We start from the raw sequence: 27,776 nt of genomic DNA, 5'->3' as shown, positions 1-27,776 counted from the left end.
AAATCTTAATTTATTATAAAAACAACATTATTTTTTCTTTATTTCTTACAATATATGTTTAAATTAAACTTTTTTTCTTAAAATTTTACTTTCCGCACCGTTTTAAAATGTGAGCTTTTTGGCAGTTCATGTGAGAAACTTCTCACAAAATTTTCTTACAGAAAGACTTTTACTCACAAATTTCAAAAAACTTAAATGACTAGTTCTCACAAATATAAATTACAGAAACACTTGCATGTGAGAAATGATATTTGGTTTCAATTCACAGTGATTTTTCTTCAATTTCACTTTTTCATGCAAGAAATTTCTCGATGTGAGAGTTACAGAACACAGGCACTGATATCAAATTAACACCAAATTTTTCAATGACATCCATTGTCAAGTATACTCTGTGTAGTAATAATATAAGTTTTGTTGCGGCCTAAATAATCAAGCTATAGAAACAGGTAGGTAGGTTGATAGGAGGATGTATATTACATCAAATCCGAAGAAATACACCTAGGCCACTATCGGGCCTGTTGTGCGCTCTTTATCATTAAGGAAAAAAAAAGAACTGAAAAAATTATTTTTCAGTGTTCAGAAACTCAGTTTCCTGAACTTAATTCCTAAGAATCTTGCAATCGGTGTTAGTCAGGAATGTTATTTCCGGAATAACATCACTTCCAAGATACTTGGATCTAACTTCGACGAATGCCTGGCAGTGGCAAAGAAAGTGCTCCAGAGTTTCACTGTCCTCTCCACATGCCCTACATTCGTCTGAATTCGCACGTCCAATTTTGCATAGATGTGCTCATAATCCTGTGTGTCCACTCAGAATACGTACCATCATACTAACTTCAGACTTGCTAATTTTGAGAAGATTTCTCGTCTTGTTCTCATCAGGGTCACCCATAGGATCTTCGTGGTTCTACCCACTGTTTCATTATTCCAAGAGGCCTTATGGGATTCTCTCACCCATATTTTTAGTTCAGCTTTTGTTGCGTCGAATGGTTTCGCGTTTGTCAGGTTAACTGCCTCGAGCTCCCTACCCTTTAAAGCTATTACATTCGCCCTTTCGTTATCGTCTACTCGCGAGTGGGCTGGTACCCATATGATGTGAACCTTATCTCTGGGAGAGTATTCAGTTAAAGCTTTCTTACAATCCAATACGGTCTTAGATTTAATTCTATCACCTGATATCGCACAAATTGCCTTCTGGCTGTCGGTAAATATATTAAGCCCTGTGGGCGCCATATTTATTCTAATCCATATTTATTCTAATTCCGTTATTGCTCGTACTTCTGCCTGGAAGCTTGTGTTATGATTAGGTAAACGGTGGTATATTTCTGTTTCTGGGTCTTCAATATAGAACCCCAGACCCACTTTGTCCCCTAATTTAGAGCCATCCGTGTAGCAACGGATTCCGACTGGTATTTGCTCTAATGTTCCGCTTGACCAAGACATTCTATCTGGGATTAGCGTTTCAAAGTTTCCGACATATTCAGTGTCTGGTATGCGATCAGGCACGTCCGATGAATGTGTATAACCTTCCAATGTGTCCAGTATACATTGATGACGTGTCCTATAACCGCTTTTGGCCAGTTCGCCTAAAGTAAAGAGCCGTTCGGCTGTAAGCGCCGCCTCATATCTTAAATATGTTTCAATGGGAGGAATATCTATCAACGTTTCCAGAGCCTTGGTTGAAGTATTACACATGGCACCACTTATACCCAAGCAGCATGTACGCTGAACTCCCTGTAGTAGTTTGATATTGCACTTTTTGTCTAAAGCTGTCCACCAGATTATTGAAGCATAAGCTAGAATTGGCCTAATTACACTTTTATAAAGCCAATTTGTCATAGTAGGACTAAGACCCCATTTCATGCTTATAGTTCTCCTACATATTGCCCAGCACCGATGTGCCTTGTTGATCCTATCCTCTATGTGGTGTCTTCATTTTAATTTCCGGTCGAGGATTACACCTAAGTACTTAACTTTGTCTGTCACCGGTATCTTCTTGCCCAGGAAGCAAGGTTCAGTATATGTAGAAATTTTTGTCTTTCTTGTGAAAAGACAGATTTCCGTTTTTGCCGGGTTAACACTGAGGCCTCTCGGTTGAGCCCAGCTCAGGGCCGTATTCAGAGCCTCTTCAGCTATTCTACATAAGTAATTTGGATCATTTCCCTTTAAAAGCATTACGACATCGTCTGCATAGCAGACAGGTCTAAGTCCTCTCTCAGTTAGGGTCCTTAGGAGGCTACTAATCGTGGTAACCCAGAGTAAAGGTGACAAAATGCCACCCTGCGGCACACCGCGAAACACCTCTTTCCCGATAGTTATATCGTACATCTCGCAGCTTATCCATCTGTTCCTTAGCATGTGGTTGATCCAGTTACGGAGCACCCGGTCAACACAAAACTGGTCTAGGGATTGGATACGAGTATCAGTGAAGGCGCCTTCGATGTCAATGCATACCGCCAATGTATACAGGTTGCTATCAAAGGATGCACCTATGTAGTGGACAACTTCGTTTAAAGCGGTTTCCACCGATCGTCCCTTTACATAAGCATGCTGCTTAAATATTAGGTATTTGTCGGGTATACTGCTTTTCACCATACTATCAACTATCCGTTCCAAGGTTTTAAGTAGGAAGGACGTAAGACTTATCGGTCGATAAGACTTAAGTGTCGAATAGCTAGGTTTCCCTGGTTTAGGTATAAATATTACCCTTGCATCCTGCCATTTAATGGGGGTATATGTAAATTTCAAGCATGCAGTAAATATCTGAGACAGATGTACGGAAACCAGTCCCGCCTCCATCTGTAAGAGTGACGGGAAAATGCTATCCGGCCCTGCAGCTTTAAAGGGAGCGAAGCTCTTGATTGCCCCTTTAACCACATCAGATGTTATTACAATTTCCGTGTTAACCTCCCCTTCCTCCAATAACGGTTCATCTATGTTATTCGATATACTGGGTGGAAAATGAGAGTCCATTAGGAGTTTCATTGTCTCCTCCATATCGTCCAGCCTCCTGCCCGTATCATCGACTATATATTCTGGTTGGACATGAGTTTTGGATAGAAATTATTTTATCTTCGATACGTCATTTACGCTGTCTACCTGTTCACAGAAAAGTTTCCAGGAGTCTCGTTTGGCGAACGATTCAACCAAGGCACTTGTGAGCATTTCTACTTTGACGTCTATGTCCTCTTTATTTCGAAATTGAAAAGTGTTCTGACATAAACGTTTCTTTAGTAAGGAACCAAACATTGTCCAATTAGTTTTAGACTTATTCCGAAACTTTATCGGCTTTGGTGGCGGCCGTAGTATTTTCAATCTTATGTACCGTCCGAGACTCTCCAATCCTGAATTTCTTTTATAAGCTCTTCTGAACATATAGTTATATCTAGTACTTCTTCTCTGATTCTATTGACGAAGGTAGCTTTATTACCTAAGTTCGATGTAATCAAGTCTTTAGTATTAAGAAAATCCATAAGGGCTTGTCCCCTGCGATTGGTGTTTGTACTACCCCAAGCTACATGGTGGGAGTTGGCATCACAACCTATTACAATTTTCTTCTTTAGCCTTTGTGCCTCTTCGACCAGTTTCATCAGCTCCGACGTTAGTGTCGGAGAATCGAAAGGCATGTGTTGCCACGACCTTGCTTCAGTACCGTTGCATCCGAAGTGGATAATCCTGTTGAGAGGAGAAAACATAAATTCTTGTGACATAAGATATATGTTCTCGGTCGAGACCCTGTATCAGCGTAGAAAAGTTGGAAATTTACGTGATTTAATCCAGAAACCTTGTTGCGAATCGTCCAAGGTTCCTGGATTAAAGCTATATGTATCTTACCTGTGTTAATTTTAGCCATCATAGCGTTGGTAGCCGTCTCGCTCCGATGGAGGTTTATTTGGATAACCTCAATCATTGTCATCCATTTAAACTGTCTTCCAGCAAGCTAGTGATCACATCCCCGCTCGTTGGATTTGACTCCTCCGGGTAACCTGAAGTGGCTATTGATGCAGTGGGTACCATTGATGGCACTGCGGTATCCTTATCATGCATAGGAAGAGCAGTATTTATAATCGACACTTTCCCAATTTTGGACAGCACTGCTGTTCTGTCTTCTGGCGAGTGAGTGATTTCCTCCTCGCTTTTAGGATTTGAATCCTCAAAATTACCACTACTTGCTAATGATGCTTTGGGTACCGTCTTAGATGTTTTAGTGTCCTTATCGGGGTCGGTTTTGACGTCCTTTTCAATCGGCGCCTCCTCAATTTTGGAAAGGGCAGCTGCACCTTCTTTTGGCGAGTTAGTGGTATCTTCCTCGCTTTTAGGATTTGACTGCTTAACATTATCAGTAGTTGCTACTGATGCTGTGGTTTTAGGTATTTTAGTGTCCTTATCGAGGCTTGTTATAACAGCCCTTCCAATCGGCATCTTCCCAATTTTGAATATGACAGCTTTAGAGGCGAAGTAAGTCCTAACTTTATTCTTGGCAAGACTAGCCATAAATTTCTGCTCGATACCTATTACAAATAAAGTTCCCTCAGGTTCTTCTTTCCTGTAAAAGACGTCCCATTTTTCCACGGCCAGCTCAGCATTTTGACCACCAAGAATTTCCAGTATACGTTCATTAGCCAGTTTACTGCCCCATCCTTTTATGTAGACAGTGGACTTTGAGAGCACCGGAAACTCGCTCTTCTTTGCCGGTCCCAGCTTCGCGCCGTCACAGGGAGGGGGGATACTTTACACCAAGTTCTTTAGGGTGCTCACACATTGGTGAGATGCCAACCTCATCAACTTCACGCCCATTCTGAACTCGCAGCTCACGCTCTCTTTTGAAGCGATTGCGTGGTCCACTATCTTATTGTTCACCAGATCTTCTACCTTACTCTGTTGGTCTATTGGAATTTTGCCTGTCGGATTACCGGCATCGTAAACTGCATAGCAGTGTCTTCGTCCCGGTGTCTTCTTTTGGCAACTTTGGCGTAAGATGGCGGCTCTTTTCCTTTTCCACTGTCTAGCCTATCTTTCCTCGCTTTCGGGGCTTCTTTTGAGATACCCTTACCTTCGAGGTTGATTTCACCGACGTGGTCGTCTTCGGGATATCTATCTTGGCGTTGTCACCCTTACTCAACCTCTGACTTGAGGTTCCTTTGAGTGAAGTGTGGCTTGGCTTCGACTGCGTATTAGAAGACGGGGAGCTCTTTTTCTTCTTAGGTTTATTCTCAGTTGTCAACTCTTCGGGAGACCTGATCCTCTTTGCCTCAGATCTTGTGAGAGGGTCCGATTTTTCCTTTGGAGTGCCGTTGGATTGACTAACTATGATTTCCTGAAGCATCTTTTTTAGCTTCCTCCTCTGTGCTCCAGATAGTCTTTTCTTAGTTAGTTTAGCTATGCTATCACTCACCAGTTTCACCATTTGCCCTACTTCATCCTTTTTGGGATTTGCTATAATGGTGTTGTTATTATCTTCTGAGGATTCAGAGTATGAACCCTCACCTATATTTAAAGGATGAGGTAGCTTAGAGCTCTCTCCGAGTACATCCTTCTTTTTCACACCTATGTTTTTGCTAATGGCATGCTGTACACTTGACGCATTGTCCGCCACGGAGGCCAAGGTACCCACCTCCGTAGTAGTATGTTGCTCACGATTGCAGGATGACGACGACACGTGACTCGCGAGTGGATCAACACTTGCCGCCGGTACTGGGGAATAAAATATTCCCAGGTGGTGGACAGTCTGCCCTCCCTCAGCTTGAGTCAAACTAAAACTGGGGGAGGACAGATGGTCCATCACCACCCCCTATCCGCCACCCGGGGACGCTCTCGGTTGGAAAAACGGGAAAACCCTCCCGAGAGCTATAGAAACAAATTTTAACTATGTTTAACGCCATGAGATTCTTGTGAAATAATCTAAATATATCTAAATAAAAATAAAACAAGTAAGAAAGCATAGTAGGGCTTGACCGACCATATGATACCCTGCACAAGATATGAATATTAAATGTGATTTATTTTTCATAATAATTCATTGTTCCGATACATTTATGGATGAAAAACTAATTTTCTGAAAGAGGCTTTATATGGGGGGCTAGCGGCAAATATGGACCAAGCCCGATAAAATTTTGTGAATATACAGTGGTGGAAAAAATAATAAAAACGACTTTTTATAGTGGTGAAAACTAAATTTTCTCAAAAAGTACCCGTTACAATTTACTTAGCTCTACTTTCCTATGATAAATGGAGTTTGTAAGTTTTTTTGCTCCATCGTATTTTATTGGTATTTAAAAAATTTGGCATTGGAAAAAAATAATAGAAACGATTCACAGTATTACACTGGGGACAAAAGCTGAGATTTCTTAAACTGCGTTTTGTATTTATTTTTAAAAATTTGTATTGTAAATGATATTCCCAATATCAAAATATACTGTTTCCTCGGTTCTTTATGTTAACGTGTGTATTTTTCAACGCCTGGTTGACCTGGAGCTCTGACGGCTGAATTGGAGCCACGACTTTCAAATTTTCTTTAATAAAAAGTTAAAACAGTGAAAGAAATTGCTTAACATTGCTAAATTACTTAAAAATTAGTTCTTGAAAAGATTTCTAGCCGAAGAAGTTTTGAATTTTATTTTACCTGTCCATCAAGATACTTTGATATTAAAGCCCCTTTTTAACCACTAAGAACGGGTTGAATTGCCAAAATGTGAAGTATTGCTCAAAATCGGGGCCAAAAATCGGTGGATTGTCCTTATCTATAAGTGGGTTCAAAACTTTTTCTTCTCGAAATCTTCTCAAAAACTATTTTTTTAGATAATTTAACCATGAGAAGAGATTTTTTTCACTATCTGAAATTCTTTTTTAAGAAAACTTGAAAGTAGGGCCTCTGATTCAGCTTTCAGGATCCATATAGTCAATCAAGCTTCGAAAAATCAAATGTTAACATAAAAATTAAAGTAAAATAGTATACTTTTATATTAAGAATTTCATTTATAATTAAAATTTTTAAAAATAAGTACTAAACGTAGTTTAAGATACAAACATCAAATTCTAACGGGTACCTTTTGAGAAAATTTAGTTTTCACCCCAAAATAAAGTGGTTTCTATTATTTTTTCCACTACTGTATTTATATAATATTTATTTGTGCTGAATTTCATTGCAATATTTGAGTTTATAAGTTAATTTTGGACATTAAAGTAATTTTCTGAAGGGGACTTTGTATGGGAGCTAGGGTCAAATGATGCCCGATCTTTATGAAATTTGGCAGAAGACCGAAAAGGGCTTCGTCCTTGGGCCAAAAAAAGCGTGTGTACCAAGCCGATTGGTATACTTTAAGGTGGGTATAGGACGAATATTTTTGTATGTTACAAACCCAATTTACCCTCCCCACTAAAGTGGTGTAGGGTATAATTAATCGGGCATGGACGCTGAAGATAAGTTTAATTCTTTTAATGATAAAAAATACCAAAAAATACAATTATTTGTTAATCAAAACAAAATTAAAATTATAAATTTACAAGTGATTTTATATTTGTTCTTTATTTATAATTTTCTTGTATCTGCTTTATTCAGTTTTACATTAAAAGAACATATCAGTTCTCGTGAAGAGACCAGGCTCAGTTTAAACGGTAGAAATGCCTGCATATTTCTCAGCGGATAGCGTATGCAAAGCGGTAAATGAAACAAAGTACTTAGATAATACCACGGTATACTTAACAAGGTATCAGCACTTGAGAGCAACCGCACGATTGTCAAATTTTTTTATATGGAGTTTGACAAACGTGCGGTTAAAGCCTGTATACAAGTCTATGTATAAAAAATTGTAAACAATGATGGCTAGTGATGTCACCTTGTATTCAGTACACCCTGAGTATGACGTTCTAAGCGCGCAATCTAAGTACTTAGAGTACCAATATATGTTACATGCACTCTAATTATAACATAGATTACGATTTAAGCAGAGAGTTAGCTGCCTTTTTAATGTTGTTTTTTGGTTTATTTCTTTAAAAAACAATAATAATACCGTTTATCCAAACATGGTTTGGACCTTAACAACTTTCGTCAAAAGCTCATATTGATTACACAAGCATTTTATCTATATTTATATTAAATATTGAATTTAAACATTTATCTCTCTTGAAACCATTGTATTTATTTAAGGTTATTTATTTGAATTATAATTGTACTTAGCTTTAGTGTAAACATTTTAGTACTCGTTCTTTTTATAATTTGTCAAAATAACCTTTACTACAAAAAGTCATTTTATGTCAATAGAATTTAGGCTGTTAGCTGTGAATAACAAAATGATTTTTAAATTCTATTCTTTTGTAACCATCAAACGGTGAGCTTGAAAATACTTATCTCAACCCAAAATTTGTATCTAAATAAAAACTGAATTCCTTTTACTGATTGAATTTGTATTCCCTTTTTTATTTTCTCTATTTAATACTCCTAATTATAATTGCATTGGAGCAATTATAATTGACCTCAACTCTTTTCTAGATAAACAAAGTTGAACAAATCTTTAATGTCTCTCATCTGCAAATAGCGAGCAGATAAATAAATTATTAATAAAAGTAGTTAAACTCCAAAAGGTCTGCTTTTATTCACCGTTTTTTCTTTTATACATATACATGTTTAAAGTTGATCTTTTATAAGTGAAGTTGTGTTTTGTTAAAAAAGTTATTTATAAAAAAGTTATATTATAAAAATTTAAAATAATTACGGAGATCTAAATGGCAAGAACGGATTTGAAAATTAAGTAAATTCACTAAATACATTCTAGTTTTATAACTGACAATTTCCTCTTGTTTGTGTACAAAAGCTGTAAAGGAAAATGGCCGAAAAATTCATAAGAAAATTAAAATTTATTTTATTTATTTTCATTAAAATTGAACTCCACACATTATGTAAGTGAAATTTTACTTTGCACTAATGATATTGTGGCTTACATCCTAAGCGAGAGCACATAGATGAGGCAGCCTAGGTCACTTTTATGTGAAATCTAAGTGGAAGAATAAGTGAAAGTATCACCACTGTCTGCCCAAAACCTTTAAAATCTTAAGATATAGGTAAAAACGTGTTTTCGTATATTAACTTATAAGTCAGAAACTTATTTGAATCTCTCGGATTTAGAAAGTAGAAGCTTAGGGCTTTATAAAGATATATACGATGGGAATACGAATGCGCACACATATTTCAGCTAACATATTTTTGCACCGTTTTCCAAGTTTGCGAATGTTTTTAAAAACTATTTTATATAAGAATTGTACAATTAATTAATGTATTAGAAAACTATATCTGTTCTTGATAGAACGCAAAAATCCGTTAACAATTGACTGTTATTGATCTTTTCCTTAATACAAAGTTGTTGAAAAACTGATTTTCTTAAAGAAGCTATAAGTATATGGGGAATCGGGTTAAATATGGGCAATAAAATCGAACCTAAATCTAAGACATAAAGATCCTAATTAATTAATGTTTATCAGTTTCACATGTGTCAAATATTTTAAACAAATGCAGACAATCACTTTTAAAACTGGAAGCATTATATTTTTAACATAAATATTTCAAAATATATTTTTTTATATAAATTGCTTAAGCAGTAAATGTTTTGTCTCAATTATAGCATTTCTTTAGATTTACCCCCATTTTCACCAAGTTCGGTTATAATTTAACTAATACTTTAACTATCAGTTAGCACATTTTCTTTTTCACCAAATTCAGTTATATATTACCTAACAAATTTAACTTAAAAATTTTAGTTAAATTTAACTGAAAACAATTAAGAAAGTAAAGTCGGGCGTGCCCGATCATATGATACCCTACACCAGTTATGAATGTTAAATGTGATTTTGTTTTAATAATAAAGCATTTATCATGAATATTACCTTGATTCCGATTTATTTATTTATTTACAAAGTTTATGAACATAATTTATTATGTATGTATATAAAAAAACAAAAGGTACTAACAACAAAGGTTTTCGACCTAATTCTGATTCCGATTTATCTAAGCAATTTATTGAAGAAAAACTTATTTTCTAAAAGAGGCAAATGTGGACCGATCCCGATAAAATGGGCTGGATAGATTTGTATTTATATAATTTTTGTCTGTGCTAAATTTAATTGCAATGACAGTGTTAATAAATGTCACATTCTGAAGGGGGCTTTGTATGGGGCCTAGGGTCAAATGAAGTCCGATCATTTCGAAATTCGGCAGGGTCGTCAAGGCTTGTAAAAAACTTAGTTGTGCGAACCTTCATCAAGATACATTTATGTTATATATAATTATGAGCTCAAAAGCCCTTTTCGGGGGTTCAGTTGTATGGGGCTAGGTGAAATAATGGACCGATTTCAACAAAACAAACGTATAGTCCAAATTTCATCAAATTACTTTCAAGAAGTGTATATTATATTAACTAAACTAGATAAAATCAATAAAAATATTTCTAAGAAATGTGCCCTCTTCGTTTAAAAAATAAATTAAATGCAATATGTTCTAAATGGGACATGTTGACAATGATTTCATAGACCACTCTCACAAGATGATATTAAAAAATTACGATACCATTAATGAGATTTTGTGGTAGCCACTATGATGCTGAAAGCGGAAAACATGGGTAAGTTCAAAAATATTACGAATGAAAAAGTCTAGAAAGTTACTCCTTGACATCCTTTACACATACAGAAGTAAAAATAAATGCTGAGTTCTACTCTTGTGAAGGTAATTTTAACCCTAAACAAAGACTGATAAAATCCACAACTTAACATCAGCATTGGATCGATATCGATCGAAATCTGCTTTTACAGGAGAACTGTCTGTGTGACATTAATCATCGTATCCATATTATGCAACTCTGTATGCATCAATCAATTTTGGAAATTCAAAACATTTATTGGCTTTACTGACAGTTTTTGGGTAAAAACAGAAACAAACACGGCAGTTAATCAATGGAGAAAATGCAATACCATATACAGGACATTGCAAAAAATAACCGCTTTGCAAAATATCGCCAAAATCTCGGTCTGCATAACATATGTTTTCCATTCCATACTGAAGAAGATAAATTGTTCGGCTTTGATTGCGTTTAACAAGTGCCCGACCAAATTTTATTTAGCTAAAGGCCAAAAATATTATTTTTACATTTTATGCTTCATGAAAACAATGAATAACGACTAATTTGTTTTACCGGTTAACCGGGTTTTCATTATAAATAACAAAATATATTTTTATTTAAAAAAATTAAGGTTTTTGTTTAAATTTGGCCCGAAGGTTGATAGCGAATACTAATTACGTTTTCTTTAGAAATAAAATCTAAAAATTCAAATTTTAACCTTTTCAAATTTGTAAATAAAATCCCAGGAAAATTTTAAACGATAATATTTTGGGAAAAAAATCAAATCTAGGAATTATTGGATTAATAGATGAATATTTGACAATATTCCAATTAGCCTGCACTACTTTTAGTCAAATTGGAAATGCCAGTCTGTCATCCAAATGATAGCCTATATCATTAGATATGCCTTTTTCATAGTTTCTTGGTTAAATATAATCCCATAAAGTAATTAATTATGTAAATGCAAAATATATACGTCGGCGTTAAAATAAGCCAATTATCATAGAAATTAATCAATATTTGCAAATATTTAACAAAAATTGCAATAAAAATAAGAAAATGTGCAATAGTGTCGCAAAATATTCGGTATTCGGATACTTTTAATAATAATTAAAAATTACACCGTGATACAATTTTACATTTTTGTATGGGATTTGAACGAGACCATATTCACATGATACTAGAGGTCATTTAAAGTGAAACTGCGTTTTCAGTTTTTCATTTCGTGATTTTTTACTTTTTAAAGGACTTTAAAGTTGTAAGGATATTAAAATTTATTAAAATATATTTACTGAATAATTTTCATCAATATTTGTTAGATTTTTATGGGTGACTCTTTTTCCTCCCGAACATAGTATATTTGACCTATTAATTTTCCTTTTTACTGCCATCAATACCGTTTTACTAACCTTTTCACCATATATCTACAGAATTTAGAACAAATTAGAATTTTTTATAGTATGTATATAAAATTTGTTTCTTTGAAAATTGGAAATATTTTTCTTAGTGCTTTTTTCCGAGAAATACGAGCTTTTCTTCAATTTGATGCATTTTGAAATTTAAAAGTTGACAACGCTGTGAAGTATTTTCTTGAAAAACTTTCAAAGAACAGATTTGGCATAGTTGAAAGTAAGTCATTAATGTGCCATCTATTGATTTTGAAATTTTTCACTTTCTTCATACCAAAATAAAATAGATCGTAATTTCAAAATTAATTTGGCTCAAAGAAGAATTTTAAACCTAATAAATTTATTATCATAAAACAATCAGCAGTTCTCTAAACACTACCTTATAACACCATGTAACAATTTTGAAAAAGCTTTCACACATAGAAAAGTTGATATGCATGTAAAACTGGAGTCAATTTAGAGCAATTCTGCATACTCCGATTTTTATAATCAGCTCTTATATCATTATAAAGTTTAAAGGACTTATAATTTCAAACGAATATTTTAAATATTTATATGTACTAATATTAGTATTAAATGAAAGCTGGGAATCTGGAGATACTATCTATATTATTTATTGAACTCATTTAGACAAAAAATCGAAAAATAAATTAAATTTAAAAATGGTCTCATTTTGAAAACAAAAATGTTTAACTATTTTTTTGGAACAAATTTTCTTTAAACTTCCATTTCTTTTTTAATCCTGATGTATTTAAATAAATAACATTATTTTGAAGCAGAAATTCTCAGCTTCATTTGATATTAATACCAAATTTTTTATATAAATTTGGAATTCCATCTTTTGAAATCGTATATCCTTTAAACTTTAAGGTCCTTTTACATGGGCATAAGAGCTGATTATGAAAAACTGAATACACAGGGTTAATACTAATGGTCCACAGTTTCTTGTACATATGTATAGATTTTTTCATGTGTAAAAATGACTGCTGCACGGTGTAACTAATAAATATAATTATCCTTGGTGTCAATCTTAGAACCAATCAAACGTTCATTTCAGCTGGAAATTTTACTTACATCTAAAAACATCGTATACTAAAGAATAGACCTTTCTCATGTCGTGTTCATTCGTAAAAATTACATTTTCGGGTGGTTTTTTTAGAAGCTGGGCTGCTTTGCATATATTATCTAAAGTCCAACATACATTTACTTTCTTATTGCTTTTTATACGAATTCTTCCACATTTTTTTAATTCACTAGCTGTACAGTTAGAAGGACTAGTTGCTGGCGAAAATCTTTGAATATGAGTTGAATCAAAAACTGGTTTCTCCTTTTGCCGAATTACATCTTCATAATTCCTAAAAAATATAAAAACAATCTTTTTAATAGGAGCATTTCAAGGTGATAGATATAATAAATACAATAAATTGATTGCAAATATTTCCATAAAAGCCCCCTTCAGACGAGCACACAAGTAATATGATCTGCAGGGGTGTTTAATGTGACGATTTTACGTCATTTTGACGATTTTGTTTGTAACGATTTTCGATACAAAAGTCCCCCTATTTTCACGATATTTTCAATATTTAATGAAAAAAGTAATATTTATAGTATTAGTTCATCTCTCATTTATTTCGACCGCTTTTGGTTCACATAAAACATCGAATTTCAGTTCCCGACACTTTCCGCATGAAATATGATAGGAAGTGTCCAAATTAGCATTAAGAATGGAATTATATTGAATTTATTGTAGTTGAATTTTTATACCCTACACCACTTTAGTGGAGAGGGTATATTGGATTTGTGCTGATGTTTGTAACGCACAATAATATTGGTCCTATACCCACCTTAAAGTATACCAATCGGCTTAGAATCATTTTCTGAGTCGATATAGCTATGTCCGTCCGTCTGTCCGTCCGTCCGTCCGTCCGTCCGTCCATGTAAACCTTGTAATCAAACTACAGGTCGCAATTTTGAAAATAATCCAATGAAATTTGGCACATGATCTTCTATTGTCCCAGGAACGAAGCCTATTGAAAATGGTTAATATCGGTCCATTATTTCACCTAACCCCCATACAAATGAACCCCCGAATAGGGCTTGTAAACCTTGTAATCAAACTACAGGTCGCAATTTTGAAGATAATTCAATGAAATTTGGCAGATGATCTTCTATAGTACCGGAGACGAAGCCTACTGAAAATGGTTAATATCGGTCCATTTTCTCACCTAGCCCCCATACAACTGAACCCCCGAATAGGGCTTGTAAACCTTTTAATCAAACTACAGGTCGCAATTTTAAAGATAATTCAATGAAACTTGGCAGATGATCTTCTATGGTACCGGAGACGAAGCCTACTGAAAATGGTTAACATCGGTCCATTATTTCACCTAGACCCCATACAACTGAACCCGGCAAATAGGGATTTTAAATTATAATTATGTTTAATATACTCGCATCTCGACAAAAAGCTGCAAAACCAAGTTCTGTACTAGCCTTGATGACTCTCAATTTATAATCATAGGGTCTCATTTGACCATAGCCCCTATACAATCCCCCTTCAAAATTTGACTTAAATGTCCACAATTTTATTAAACAATAAATGGCTTAAGTATAATTCAAGGCAAGGTGCAATTCAGCTTAAGTGCTTTATTATGAAAACAAAATCACATTTCATTTCGGTAACAGGTGTAGGGTATTATATGGTCGGCCTCGCCCGACTATAATTCTTACTTGTTTTTATATTATTATTATTATTATTAGGTATTATTTTTATTATTATTATTAGGAGGAGGAGGAGGAGGAGGGGAGGAGGAGGAGGAGGAGGAGGAGGAGGGAGGAGGAGAGGGAGGAGGAGGAGGAGGAGGAGGAGGAGGAGGAGGAGGAGGAGGAGGAGGAGGAGGAGGAGGGGAGGAGGAGGAGAGGAGGATGAGGAGGGGACGGGGAGGAGGAGGAGGAGAGGAGGAGAGGAGGAGGAGGATGAGGAGAGGAGGATGAGGAGGGAGGAGGAGGAGCAGGAGGAGGAGGAGGGGGGGAGGAGGAGAGGAGGAGGATAGGAGGAGGAGGAGGAGGAGGAGGAGGAGGGAGGAGGAGGGGGAGGAGGATGAGGAGGAGGAGGAGGAGGATGAGGAAGGAAGGATGAGGAGTAGGAGTAGATTGAGGAGGAGGAGGCGGAGGATTATGAGGAGAGATGATAAGGAGGAGGAGGAGTATTAGAGGAGTATGAATGATTATGGATATGAGGAGGATGAGGAGTAGGAGGGGAGTATTATTATGATTAGGAGTAGGATTAGTATATGATATATTAGTATTATTATTAGTATTATTAGGAGGATTAGGATTATGATTATTATAGTAGTATATTATTTATATTATGATTATTATGTATGTATTATTGACTATTATATTATTATTATTATTATTATTATTAGTATTATTATTATTATTATTATTATTATTATTATTATTATTATTATTATATTATTATTATATTGTTACTATTATTGTTATTATTATTATTATGTCATTATATTATCTATTTGAAGTTATATAACATGAATTATTAGTTTGTAAGCATTTCCCTCTTTTATTCTATTTGAGTAGAAACCCAAATTTTAATTTATTTTACTCTTAAAAAAGAAAAAATTCTAACGTAAAAATCTGTGCAAGTGTGTGTGTGTAAAAAAAAATTATGTTTTAAAATTCAAATTTTTGCCAATAAATTCGAAAGAAAAAAGAATTCCGAAAAAAATTAAAAATTTTTGCCAATAAATTCCAAAAAAAAAATTTACCAATAAATTTAAAAGGGAAAAATCTCTTAATAAATTAAAATTTTTGCCAATAAATAAATGAAAAGAAAAATTTCTCAAATTTGTTTAATTGTGCCAATAAACAACCACTAAAAAATAATTATTCTCTTAAAATTGCAAATTCAAAAGAAAATATCCCTTATTACTCTTAAAAAAAAATTACCAGTGAAATTTCTATTAAAAATTTAATAAATTCTGGAAAAGAGTGTTAAAAGTTCCAAAAAATTGTGACGTCAGATTTATTTCCAATATCGACAAACTTACTGTGTGATACAAAAAGCATAAAGAGTGAAAAATTACATTGCAATAATAAGAAACAAAACCAAAAAATCAAAGAGTGTAAATGTGACAAAAAACCACCACCATCGATTATCAATAAATATTAAGCAACAATAACAAACATACATTACAGTTAGCGGTGATATTCCCACTCTATTTATTGTTCTCAATAAATTGAAAGAAAAAACACACAATGGGCCCGACGTAAAAAATATTGCTAAAATATCAAATAATAATAAATATTCAACAAATATTTTTTTTGTGCATCTACATCAAGTGAACATCAAAATTATTAAAAATTTATGTCACTGAGCATAATTGCTGTAGGAAAATAATTATTGGAAAATTGAATGTTGTTTCTGAGAATAAATTTTGTGTGGTTTATTTGTTATTTCAAGGAGACAATTTCTCTCTTTATGCATGTATAAATGATCACAGTGGTCACAGTGAAACAAAATAAATAAAATTTTTCTGATAATTAAAAAAAATAAATAAAATCTGATAATATTAAAAGATAATAATTTTTGCACTTCTTCATATAAATCATTTTTTGGGTGCTTGCAATTTGTGATAAACGGAAAAATTTTGCTTATAGAAATTAAATCGAATTAAAAATAAATTTTTGATTTTTTTTTTTTTTTTTTTTGGAATGCAAATTTTCGCTTAATTAAAATTTTCACTTGGCAATTGGCGACAAATTTAAAATAAAAAATAATCACAGTTCTAAAAATAAAATAAAAATTTAATAAAATAAATTTTCGATAAAAAAATTTTTTTTTGCTCTCGTTATTCCACTGTGAATAAAGGTTACAGTGACGCTTGTTAATAAATGGAAAATTCGATACAGTGGTTTCAGTGGAACATTTTATTGGCAAAAACAAATTATTTTTATTTTTAAATTTAGTTTAGCAATCTCTTGCTTTAAAATCAAACTGCACAGTGATTAAAACTAAAAATAGTAAAAAATCTAAATAAAATCATTTTAAATCAAAAAATTATTAGCAATCGCTTGCTTTAAAGTAGTATTAAATAAAATTTAAATTTTACGAAAATTTGCGGCAATTGATAAAGAAAAATTTCTTTGATTTTAAATTAAATCAAGAAATAATTAATAATCACGTATTAAAAAAAAGAAACAATAATTTGAGAAGATTATCGAGTCCTACGATAATCAATCAAATTTAAAAAAAAGAACGATTTTAGCAAATTAGTAACAAAATTACTAATATTTATGAAAATTATTTCCCTTTTACTAACATTACAACATTTAAACTATTTGAATATAACATTTTTTACGCTTAACATTTGAGAAAATTATCGGACTAGACGATAATTAATCAAAACTATAAAAAACTTTGGAAAAATTTTTAACTTACTGCTTAAAGAATTTTGCTCACCCATCAATTTTGCTTGTATCTATTTAAAAATTAATCCAAATTACAAATGATTTCTCTATTTTCGGTCCAAATTACAAAGGATCTTTCCATTTTTATCCAAATTACAAAGGATCTCTTTATTTCAATCCAAATTTCTCTCTATTTTCTGTCCAAATTACAAAGGATCTCCTAATTTCTATCCAAATTACTCTCTCAATCCAAATTACAAAGGATTTCGCTCTTACTCAATCCGAATTACGAAGGATTTATCTCTCTAAATCCAAATTACAAAGGATTTATCTCTATCAATCCAAAATACAAAGTATTTCGCTCTTACTAAGTCCAAATTACAAAGGATTTATCGCACTCAATCCAAATTACAAAGGATTTATCTCACTCAATCCAAATTAAAAAGGATTTCCCAACTTTAGTCCAAATTTTACTATTTATCAATCCGAATTACAAAGGATTCTTCTTTAATCTCTTTCCAATTACAAAGAATTTCTCTAAAAGTTAATTTAAAACTACAAAGCTTCTCAATCCCTTTATATAAAAACAAATTAAAATGACTTCTCTAAATACACGATTTGCATTTGATGCCAACAACTTAATTTCATTTTGTAAAAAATGCGATAGCTAAGATATTTTAAGCCAATCTAAGGCACTTTTAGATTTAAAACTGAAAGATTTAGACACTCGCTGGAGTAAAGTAGAAAAGTCGTATAAAGATCTAATGCTTTCCGATCAAAGTGAAGAAGTTAAAACTACAGCTCAAGAGCAATACGATTCATGTGTTGACATGTATTATTTAACCGTTTCCAAACTTCTTGATGTGATAAAAACATCAAGTGATAGTATTGCTCGCACTAGCATAGATTCAGCCCCATTAAACACATCTAATGATCGGTTAAGTACAGGTCTTAAATTACCCCCTTGCGATACTCAAATATTTTCAGGAGGCTATGAGGACTGGCCGCCATTTCGTGATATGTTCACGGCAGTCTACATCAACCATCCAAGGCTAACTCTCGCAGAAAAACTTTATCATCTTAGAAATAAAACGACCGGTTCAGCTGGAGCAATAGTAAAAAGGTTCCCTTTAACCGACAATAATTGTCCTCTAGCTTGCCAAGCACTTAATTTGTGATATGAAAATGTTAGAGTTTTAGTCGACAATCAGATCCGTAACCTTTTCAATATCCCAGTAACTAGCGTAGAAGATAATGAGTCCCTACAAAGAATTCATAGCTCAGTAACTGACTGTTTAGCTATGCTTGACACAATGGGTATTTCAGTTGAAGGCTGGGATCCCATTTTAGTCAATTTAGCATATTCTAAGTTACCCCACGAAACATTAACTCAATGGGAACAATCATTAAACGCCAGTAGAGAGTTACCAACCTGGTCTCAATTAAGTGATTTTCTACTTAAACGATCTGAAGTCGTAGAAAAAATTTCCACTATCAAAGTGAACAAATCTGCGTTCCTTAATCAAAATGATACTCATTCACAAGTTCAAATGTATTCATCCCAAGAAAAACTTAATTACAAATGTAAAATATGCGAGGAAGATCACAATTTGAGAACTTGTTCGCAATTTCGTAAGCTTTCAATTCAAGAAAGAGTTGATTTCATTTTCAAAAATAAGTTTTGTAACACTTGTTTGTCACAATCTCACACGAAAAAGAATTGTACAAGCAAAAATTCTTGTTTAAATTGTGGTAAAAAACACCACACATTACTTCACATGCGTTCTTTTAATCCTCCTCGAAATAGCTCAAATCAAACATGTCTGAACAAAAATGATCAAAACACGAAATTCTAGATACGTTGAGTTTAATGAATCTGAAAGGGGTCCAACAACCTCAAATGCTCACAAAACTTTTCAAGTTAATTCGAATTATGCCATGAGTGATACTAAAGTCTTGTTACGAACTGCAATGGTTCAAATAGAAAGCAAAGGGGAATTATCCTCGATTAGAGCTCTCATTGACCCAGGTTCTGAGAAGACCTTTATATCTGAAAAGGTTCGAAATCGTTTAAATATCCCATATAGAAATTTATATTGCGAAATAATAGGAGTTGGCGGTCAAACTCAAGTTTCAGAAAAGGAATGTGATTTAGTTTTGGTCTCGCACAAATCCAATTTTCGTTTACCCGTAACTGCTATCGTTTTACCTAAAGTCACGAATAAGATTCCCTCGGTTTCCTTTGAACTCCCTAACCAAATTGAGCTTTCTGGTATTGACTTAGCTGATCCAAATTTTAATATATCTTCCTCGATCGATTTAATCCTCGTAAATGACAGTGTGCGTTATATAAATCTTGATGGCACTATACGAGATGTGTGTGGCTCTTCTTCTGCATATAGAACGGTTTTCGGATGGGTGCTAAGTGGCCCAGTGACGACTCAGCCAATATACTCGTTTTCAACATGCGTTGGTTCCACTGAAAAGAAATTCCATCAACCCGACCAGCTTCTTCAGAGGATAAATATTGTGAAAAATTTTATTAACAAACCATGGTTTCTTGGCCCATCCAGATTTATCGCTCTTAGTCAATATGTTCGGATGGAACAGATGGTGGAAAAAGATCCCGCGTTAAGCCCTCAATATAATGACGTTCTCACTGAGTATATAACCCTCTATCATATGAAAGAAACAACTTCTCGTGAGTACTTTTCGGAAAATAAATGTAACTCCTTCTATCTCCCTCACCATGCAGTCGTAAGACCAGAAAGCAAATCTACGAAGGTTAGGGTTGTTTTCAATGCTTCCCGCAAAACTAAGTTAGGGTTTTCATTAAACGACTTTCTTCATACTGGCCCCACACTTCAAGCTAATCTGATGACAGTGATATTAAATTGGCGTTTTTACAAATTTGTTTTCAGAGGTGACATACAAAAATTGTATCGTCAGATATTAGTCAATCCCCAAGACATACCGTTTCAGAGAATACTCTTCCAAAAATCCCCCCGGGTGGCCATCAAAGATTACCATTTAAAGACTGGTACATTTGGTATAAATTGTGCACCATTTTTAGCCATTAGGACATTAATCCAGTTAGCGTCTGATTCCGAAGATAAGTTTCCCAAAGCAGCTGATATATTACATAGAGAAACTTATGTAGACGACATTCTAACTGGTGGTCATTCTCTCGAAGAGGTTATAAAATCCCAGAAAGAGATGGTGCAAACTCTAGAATCAGCTGGTTTCTTATTAAAGAAATTAACCTCCAATAACTCTCGTTTGTTAGCTTCTTTTCCCAAAGAAGATCTTTATGATTCTGATTTTCTCAAATTTCAGGATTCCAGTGCGACAAAAACTCTCGGCATTCGCTGGAACGCACTGACTGATTCCTTCACATATACTTTTGAATCTATTCCGCAAGAAACAAAAATAACCAAACGCAAAATCGTATCTTCAGTAGCCAAATTGTTTGATCCAGCTGGCTGGATATCACCCGCCATGGATGACTTTGTAAGTACAGATTCTCTCCGAATCTGGAATGAAATCATAAGCGATCTCTCGCATATAAATGAAATCCAAATCCCTCGTTGGATTCAGTTCACTCCCGTTGATACTATTCAAATTCACGGATTCTGTGATGCCTCCAAATTGGCGTATTGTGCAGCAGTATATATTCGAATACAAACCTCTTCTCCTGTCGTTTTTTTCGCATTTGCTAGTTTCCAAAAGTAAGGTTGCACCATTAGCATCTACAACTTTACCTCGGTTAGAACTTTCGGGCGCAGTCATGCTAGCTAAATTAGTACAATATACGATATCTTCCCTTAATATGGAAAATCACGAAATCATTTTATGGTGTGACTCATCGATTGTTTTAGGATGGCTAGCTAAGCCACCTTTGACCTGGAAAGAAGTCTATGTTTCTAATCGGGTAAGCCAAATCCATAAACTATTGCCAAATGCAAAATGGTGCCATGTTCGAACTCATTACAATCCCGTTGATCTAGGTTCCAGAGGATGTAGACCACAGGACTTAATCAACAACCAACTTGATTAAGTCCTGTTGAACACCACGAAATCTCCCGAAATTTCTATTCTTAAACAAACAGAAACCCAAAGCTTAACTGTTCCCATCAGTAGCATTCAAACAGCAGTCTCTTCCGTAGACATTCTTAAAAGGTTCTCCTCCCACACGAGATCGTTAAGAGTTCTTGCATACGTTTTTCGATATATTCGGCGTTTTAAACCTTCGTTTGCTAATCAAACCAACAACTTAGCTAATCACAGTTCTGAACTCAGTCAGCAAGAAGTCAATGATTAATCATGTTAGCTCAGAAAGAATTCTACCGGCTCTCTGAGAATCACCCAATTCCAAAAGACAGCTCTTTATTTACATTAAATCCATTTCTAGATTCCAATGGTCGCCTAGCCAATTCTTTTTTACCTTACAATGAGCGTTTCCCAAACATTCTACCCCGAAAATCGCACTTTTGTAAACTATATTTATCCCATTTGCACGAGATTTTAGCCCGAATTTTATATCACTCGTCTCAAACTCAAAGTTAAAAAACTCATAAGATATTGCAAACCTTGTATAATTCATAAGAAACAACCGAGCTCTCAAATTATGGCGGCTTTACCTACCGACCGCTGTACCCTGTTCTTCCCATTCAACATAACCGGAGTAGATTTTGCCGGTCCGTTTGAGCTTAAAAGTTCCAATTTACGAAGATCATCGATCATCAAAGGATATTCATGCGTATTTGTATGTTTTGCTACAAAAGCGGTCCATTTAGAGCCCTGTTCCAGCCTTTCTGCAGCTGCGTTCCAAGCAACATTCGCCCGATTTGTTGGTCGACATGGTCTACCACACAAACTAGTCTCGAACAATGGTAGAAATTTTGTCGGTTCGAATCGAGCTTTACGCAAGGAATTTACTACTTTTATAAACTCCGTTTCTCAAGAAATTGATCAAAAATACATAACTCATGGGGTTGAGTGGTCTTTCATTCCACCCCAGGCTCCCCACATGGGAGGACTTTGGAAAGCGGCGGTCAAAAGCTTTAAATTCCATCTAAAGCGTGTTGCAGGAGCCCATCGGTTCACATTTGAAGAGTTTACAACGATATTAGCTCGTATTGAGGGGGTATTGAATTCTAGGCCCATATCCGCTCTCTCTGAAGACCCAGCTGATTTTACCGCGTTGACCCCAGGACACTTTCTCCGTAGCGGTCCAATTATGGCTTTACCAGATCCAAACTATCAAAATCTTTCCCTAACAAATCGATGGGAAAAACTAAAAGCGATTAACCAAAAACTTGCGGTCGAATGGAAGCAAGAATACTTAAAACACACATCGGCAGAGCGTAAAATTTTCTTTCCACACTAACACTACTTCACTTTGTGTTTTTGCATTCCATGCACTGAAAGAAAAGTTTGTAAATTTTTTTAGTGTTTTTGGTGTAGTGACTTCACTACTTTACAGTGTACTGTATTATAAATAACAAAAAAACATAAAAATTTCTGGATTTTTTATGAATAGGATTAAAAAAATTTTAACACGACCTATTATTTTTGAACATTGCTCTTGGAAATGTATTTATTTGCAATTTTAGATACAAAATGAATCTTAATATATACTCCATGTAAATAAAAGTAAAGAAATAATTTAAGATTTTAAAAAATGAAACAAATAATGGAACGTTAGGCGTATAAAAATATCCTCCAAGAACTTTTGCGCTCATATACAGTGCTACAAATGTCAATTAATTGAAAATATTTAAAGGATAATGTTGTAAATAGGCTTGTATATCAAGAATTAACATAGTAGCGGATATTACATTTGTTTAGGAGTTTATGTCGTTGATTCACCTTTATTAAAATTCTTATTATTTTTTACAATTACTCAGAAAAAAATTCTTCAAATATATTTTTTTATGTATTTAATGAAAATTTTTCTTGAGATATTTTAAAATTAAAATAAATATTAAATATCAAACATTCTCTTATGCAAAAATAACTTTCGGCAAACAAGAACTTATCTTTGTGTTTAACAACACAGATTTCTCTATGTGTAACTCCATCAAAAAACTTCCAAGCTCTCATTCTCTTAGTTTGGAAGTTACGTACGTGTGTTGGAAAATAAACCAGAGAGCTCAATTGAGAGCTCGCTGCGCTTGTATGACTTAAAATCACTCCATAAGAGATATAAATGGAAGTTTTCCACGCCTAATCTAAAAATAGGAGATTTTGTAGTGGTAATTGACGATCTTCTACCACCATGTGAATGACGTTTAGGCAGAATAGAAAAAATACACTGCGGTTGCGATAATTATGTTCGAGTAGTTGATCATCACTCGTCCCATCACTAAATTATGCTATCTGTCATATAATAACGTTCAACGACTAATTCCTTACTAACATTTTTTATCCCACATTCCTATATCCTATCATAATCGTTTTTTCCCATTTCCATTCCCATTACTTCTTAAATCAACATTACTCATACGTTTTCTCCTTACAGCATGCGAGATCAATCACCAAGAGACCCGACAGTGCACCAGTGCCGACTCTGTGGCCGTTACCACGCGCTACGGTTCTGCCGGCATTTTTGGCGATGGAGTTACCAGAACGTTTTATGGTGGCCCAGCGGTATGAATACTGCCTCAACTGTTTGGCCAGAACGCACAACGTTTACAGTTGCGATAGCCCCGATACCTGCATGTATTGCGGTCTGCTACACCACACGCTCCTTCACCCAAGCCGTCATCCCCGAGTCACTGCACCAGAAAGCAGTGTCCAATAGACTGGGCGAACGTCGACTGGTCCGTCCAAGCCACAGGGACTACCGCCATCGTGCAAACCCTCATCGCCGTCGACCTATCAATCCTCAGCGTCACCGTACCACCAGTACACATCATCAACGTCATCGCACCATCATCACCCACCGTCGCCGTCCCACAAACAACACCATCAGAACCAGCCAACGCCATCAAGTTACCAGCCCCAGCACTCAGCCAAGGCGCACCAACACTCGTCGCTCCTACAACAACAACACGTCACCCACAATGCCCAACCTGGTTATCTCGGAGACCATTCGCTCCCTAGCAGCCGTACTATGCGTTTCCCACACAAACAACTAATTGCCCAAGTACAATGAGGGGCGCCATGTCCAAATTAGCATTAAGAATGGAATTATATTGAATTTATTGTGGTTGAATTATTATTATTATTATTATTATTATTATTATTATTATTATTATTATTATTATTATTATTATTATTATTATTATTATTATTATTATTATTATTTCATTATATTATCTATTTGAAATTATATAACATGAATTATTAGTTTGTAAGCTTTTCCCTTTTTTATTCTATTTGAATTTAAATACTTTTGTAAACCGTAGTTTATAAACATAGTTAACTTATTTACAAAACTAAACTGTATTTAGTTTATTTACGTTGTGTGAAAATAGCCTTCAAGGCATTTAAAAAAGTAATAAACTTTCACTTCTTCCTAAACCAGCCAAACTTGAGCATCATTTTTACTTAAATAAAATCCCTTTTATTTTCCCAAAAAACTAATCCCTTGTGTTTTTTCTCTTTTATTCCCACACGCTAAAACTACACTTTACTACACTCATTCCTTGAAAAATTATAAAGTCCTTAAAATGCATTAATCCTTTCCGAGGATTAATATATTCAGGAAGATTTACGTTCCTATAAAAGTTTGTTAGGTTTTGGCTTATAACTTACTTATGTCAAATTTCATCTCTATACTCGAACTTTTAAGCCAGTAAAGATCTGGAGGGACCTTATATTGAGGGTAGATCAGTTATGAACCGATCCACATAAAATTTGCTATATTCGATTTTTGAGCCAGTATTGAGTTAATTATTGACCGATCGACATAAAATTTGTTAGAAAGATTTTGGCTCACATGGAGCTTATGTGTGTGAAATTTCATTGCTATACTCGTATTTCTAATTTTCACCAGCTACGTTATTTCAACCCCAGTTAGATAACGTTATTTTTCTGTACTGAAAAGATAACGATACGTCTGAAAGACGAATGCTAGTTTATAGCCTTGAAAGGATAACGCCGAAAATAATATTGATAATTTTTTTGTTGAATTCACTTATTGGTCCATTTGTCATAATATAAACGTATCTTTAAACAGAAAATAATAATAAAAACAAAATTAAGAATAAAAATCTATTAGCCTTAAGAAAATATGACATCTTAAAGCGTATTTTGTAAAGGGCCGAACTGAAGGTCCTAAAAACTAAAATAAATATTTTTTTGTGCTTTGTTTAGATAATAATATCTGTATAAACGTATATAAATCAAAAAAATATATATTCGATTGGTATTATATGCAGGATTTACAAACTAAATTTTTGTAGTCGGCACACACAGGTGTACCACGTTTGACACATACCATTTTGGGCATACGTAGAATTTTGATGGGCAGAAACCAACTTATAGAGTGAGAATGCCTATTAGAGCACGAATTCCTTTTAAATTTGTAGTTATTATATCATTTGACCGATTTATGGAAATTTCGGCACTGGTCCAATTTCCGAAATTATTTCGGTAGTAAAAGAATATAGAAGCATGAAATTGGGTCCTACACTGATTTACATTTCCGGGTTGGTCCTCTTGCCATTAGAAATTTAAGAAATTCGATCAGTACTTGATGTAGTTCTGCAGTGCTTACTTTTACTTCTTATAGTGGTTCGTAATACCGAAATAAACCGGCAATCGAAAGAAGTTATAAAATGATCAGACTCTTAAGGAATTTCTAAATCGGTGGTATATTCCCATCAGGCTCAAGCCATTTTAAAGCTAATTTAAACGAAAATATTTTTGTTAACATAATTTGTTGAAGTTTTAAAATTTTATAATATTATTTGTTTTTCGTTTTGACATTTTCTTTTGTTTAATATATAAAAAAGCTAAATATTTTGTAAAATTAGTGTTGGAAAATGTGCTTTAAGTAATTTTAACTAGTTTTTGTTAAAGTTTTCAACAAAAACTAGTTGAAAGTAGTTTTTAATTTGTATGGAAAATCCAAAGAAATTTTAGTAGTTTTTCAATCAAAAATCAAATAAAGCCAAAATTAGTTTTTAGTTGGTGTAAATGGCATATAAAATTCAATCAAAACAAAGTTGGTTTTTATACAAAAGTTCCATTAAAGATAACGATACGTCTCTTATATTGTGATTATTTTTGTTTATTTCTCAAAAAGAAAATAAGTTATTTCACAAAAACAACCACCAACAACATGCTGCTTCTAATGACTTAGATAATTGAGCGTGAAAAACAGGAAAAGCATACGTCTCGCAGACGTACCTTATCTAACTATGTTTAAATATCAGCTGATATCGACACTACATAACAGTGTTGGTAAATGTTTATAGTTAAAAAACTGTGTCAGAATTTTTTATTATTTATGTATTTCTTACGTGTTTTTCTATGCGTTTTTATATAAAACTTAAAAAATTAACGGAATACAGAACATTAAATGAAATACAGAACATTTTCACTTTTTTTATCAAAGAAAAATTTATACAGATATATAAAAATACAGTACTGTTTTATATAATACAGAACGTCTGGTCACCGTAGTAATATCAGGTTTCCGAGTAATTTTATATACTTAGGTCTTTATTCATAAACATTTATCAAAGGTTTAAAAAAAAATTCTCATATAACATTTTTTCTATAAACATTTGCTAAATGTTTATGAATAAGACCTTTAACATTCAGAAAGCTTATTTTTAATTTTTTTGTAATAAAAAATATTTAAATTATGTACTGGTAATATTGCGATCTATGTTTTGTTCTTTTACAAAAATAGCGCAGGTATATACATACATACATACTTGCATACATACATATACATACATACATACATACATACATACATACATACATACATACATTACATACATACATACATACATACATACATACATACATACATACATACATACATACATACATACATACATACATACATACATACATACATACATACATACATACATACATACATACATACATACATACATACATACATACATACATACATACATACATACATACATACATACATACATCTTAATTCTTTACTATCTAGTTATGATAATATTGATATTTATAAAATGTTTAATATGGAATATGTGCTTCCAAAATAAGGTTATGTTTCCATTTCGGATTTTTGGGCCTAAGTTTTTTCGGATTGTATAAACACTCAGTTATTTATACATTATCTCTTTTTATACTCACCAATATTGGGGTATACTGATTTTGTCAATTCGTT

The 27,776-nt window shown here is 33.7% G+C and overlaps 1 protein-coding gene across 1 annotated transcript in view; it reads right to left on the bottom strand.

The window, feature by feature from the left end:
• The window catches only part of LOC119609512, a 54,496-nt gene that overhangs the window by 5,584 nt on the left and 21,136 nt on the right, over positions 1-27,776 (bottom strand). Inside the window, exon 2 of the mRNA XM_037964337.1 lies at positions 13,088-13,368. Within this exon, the coding sequence (XP_037820265.1) occupies positions 13,088-13,368 (281 nt within the window). The remainder of the gene's footprint in view (positions 1-13,087; positions 13,369-27,776) is intronic.

The sequence above is a fragment of the Lucilia sericata genome, unplaced genomic scaffold (assembly GCF_015586225.1).
Source record: "Lucilia sericata isolate MDLA Ls3-8-SP2 unplaced genomic scaffold, ASM1558622v1 Contig000024F_arrow, whole genome shotgun sequence".
NCBI lineage: Eukaryota > Metazoa > Arthropoda > Insecta > Diptera > Calliphoridae > Lucilia > Lucilia sericata.
Note: the sequence above shows the minus strand (reverse complement) of the source record. Positions and strands in the feature narration are given on the sequence as shown.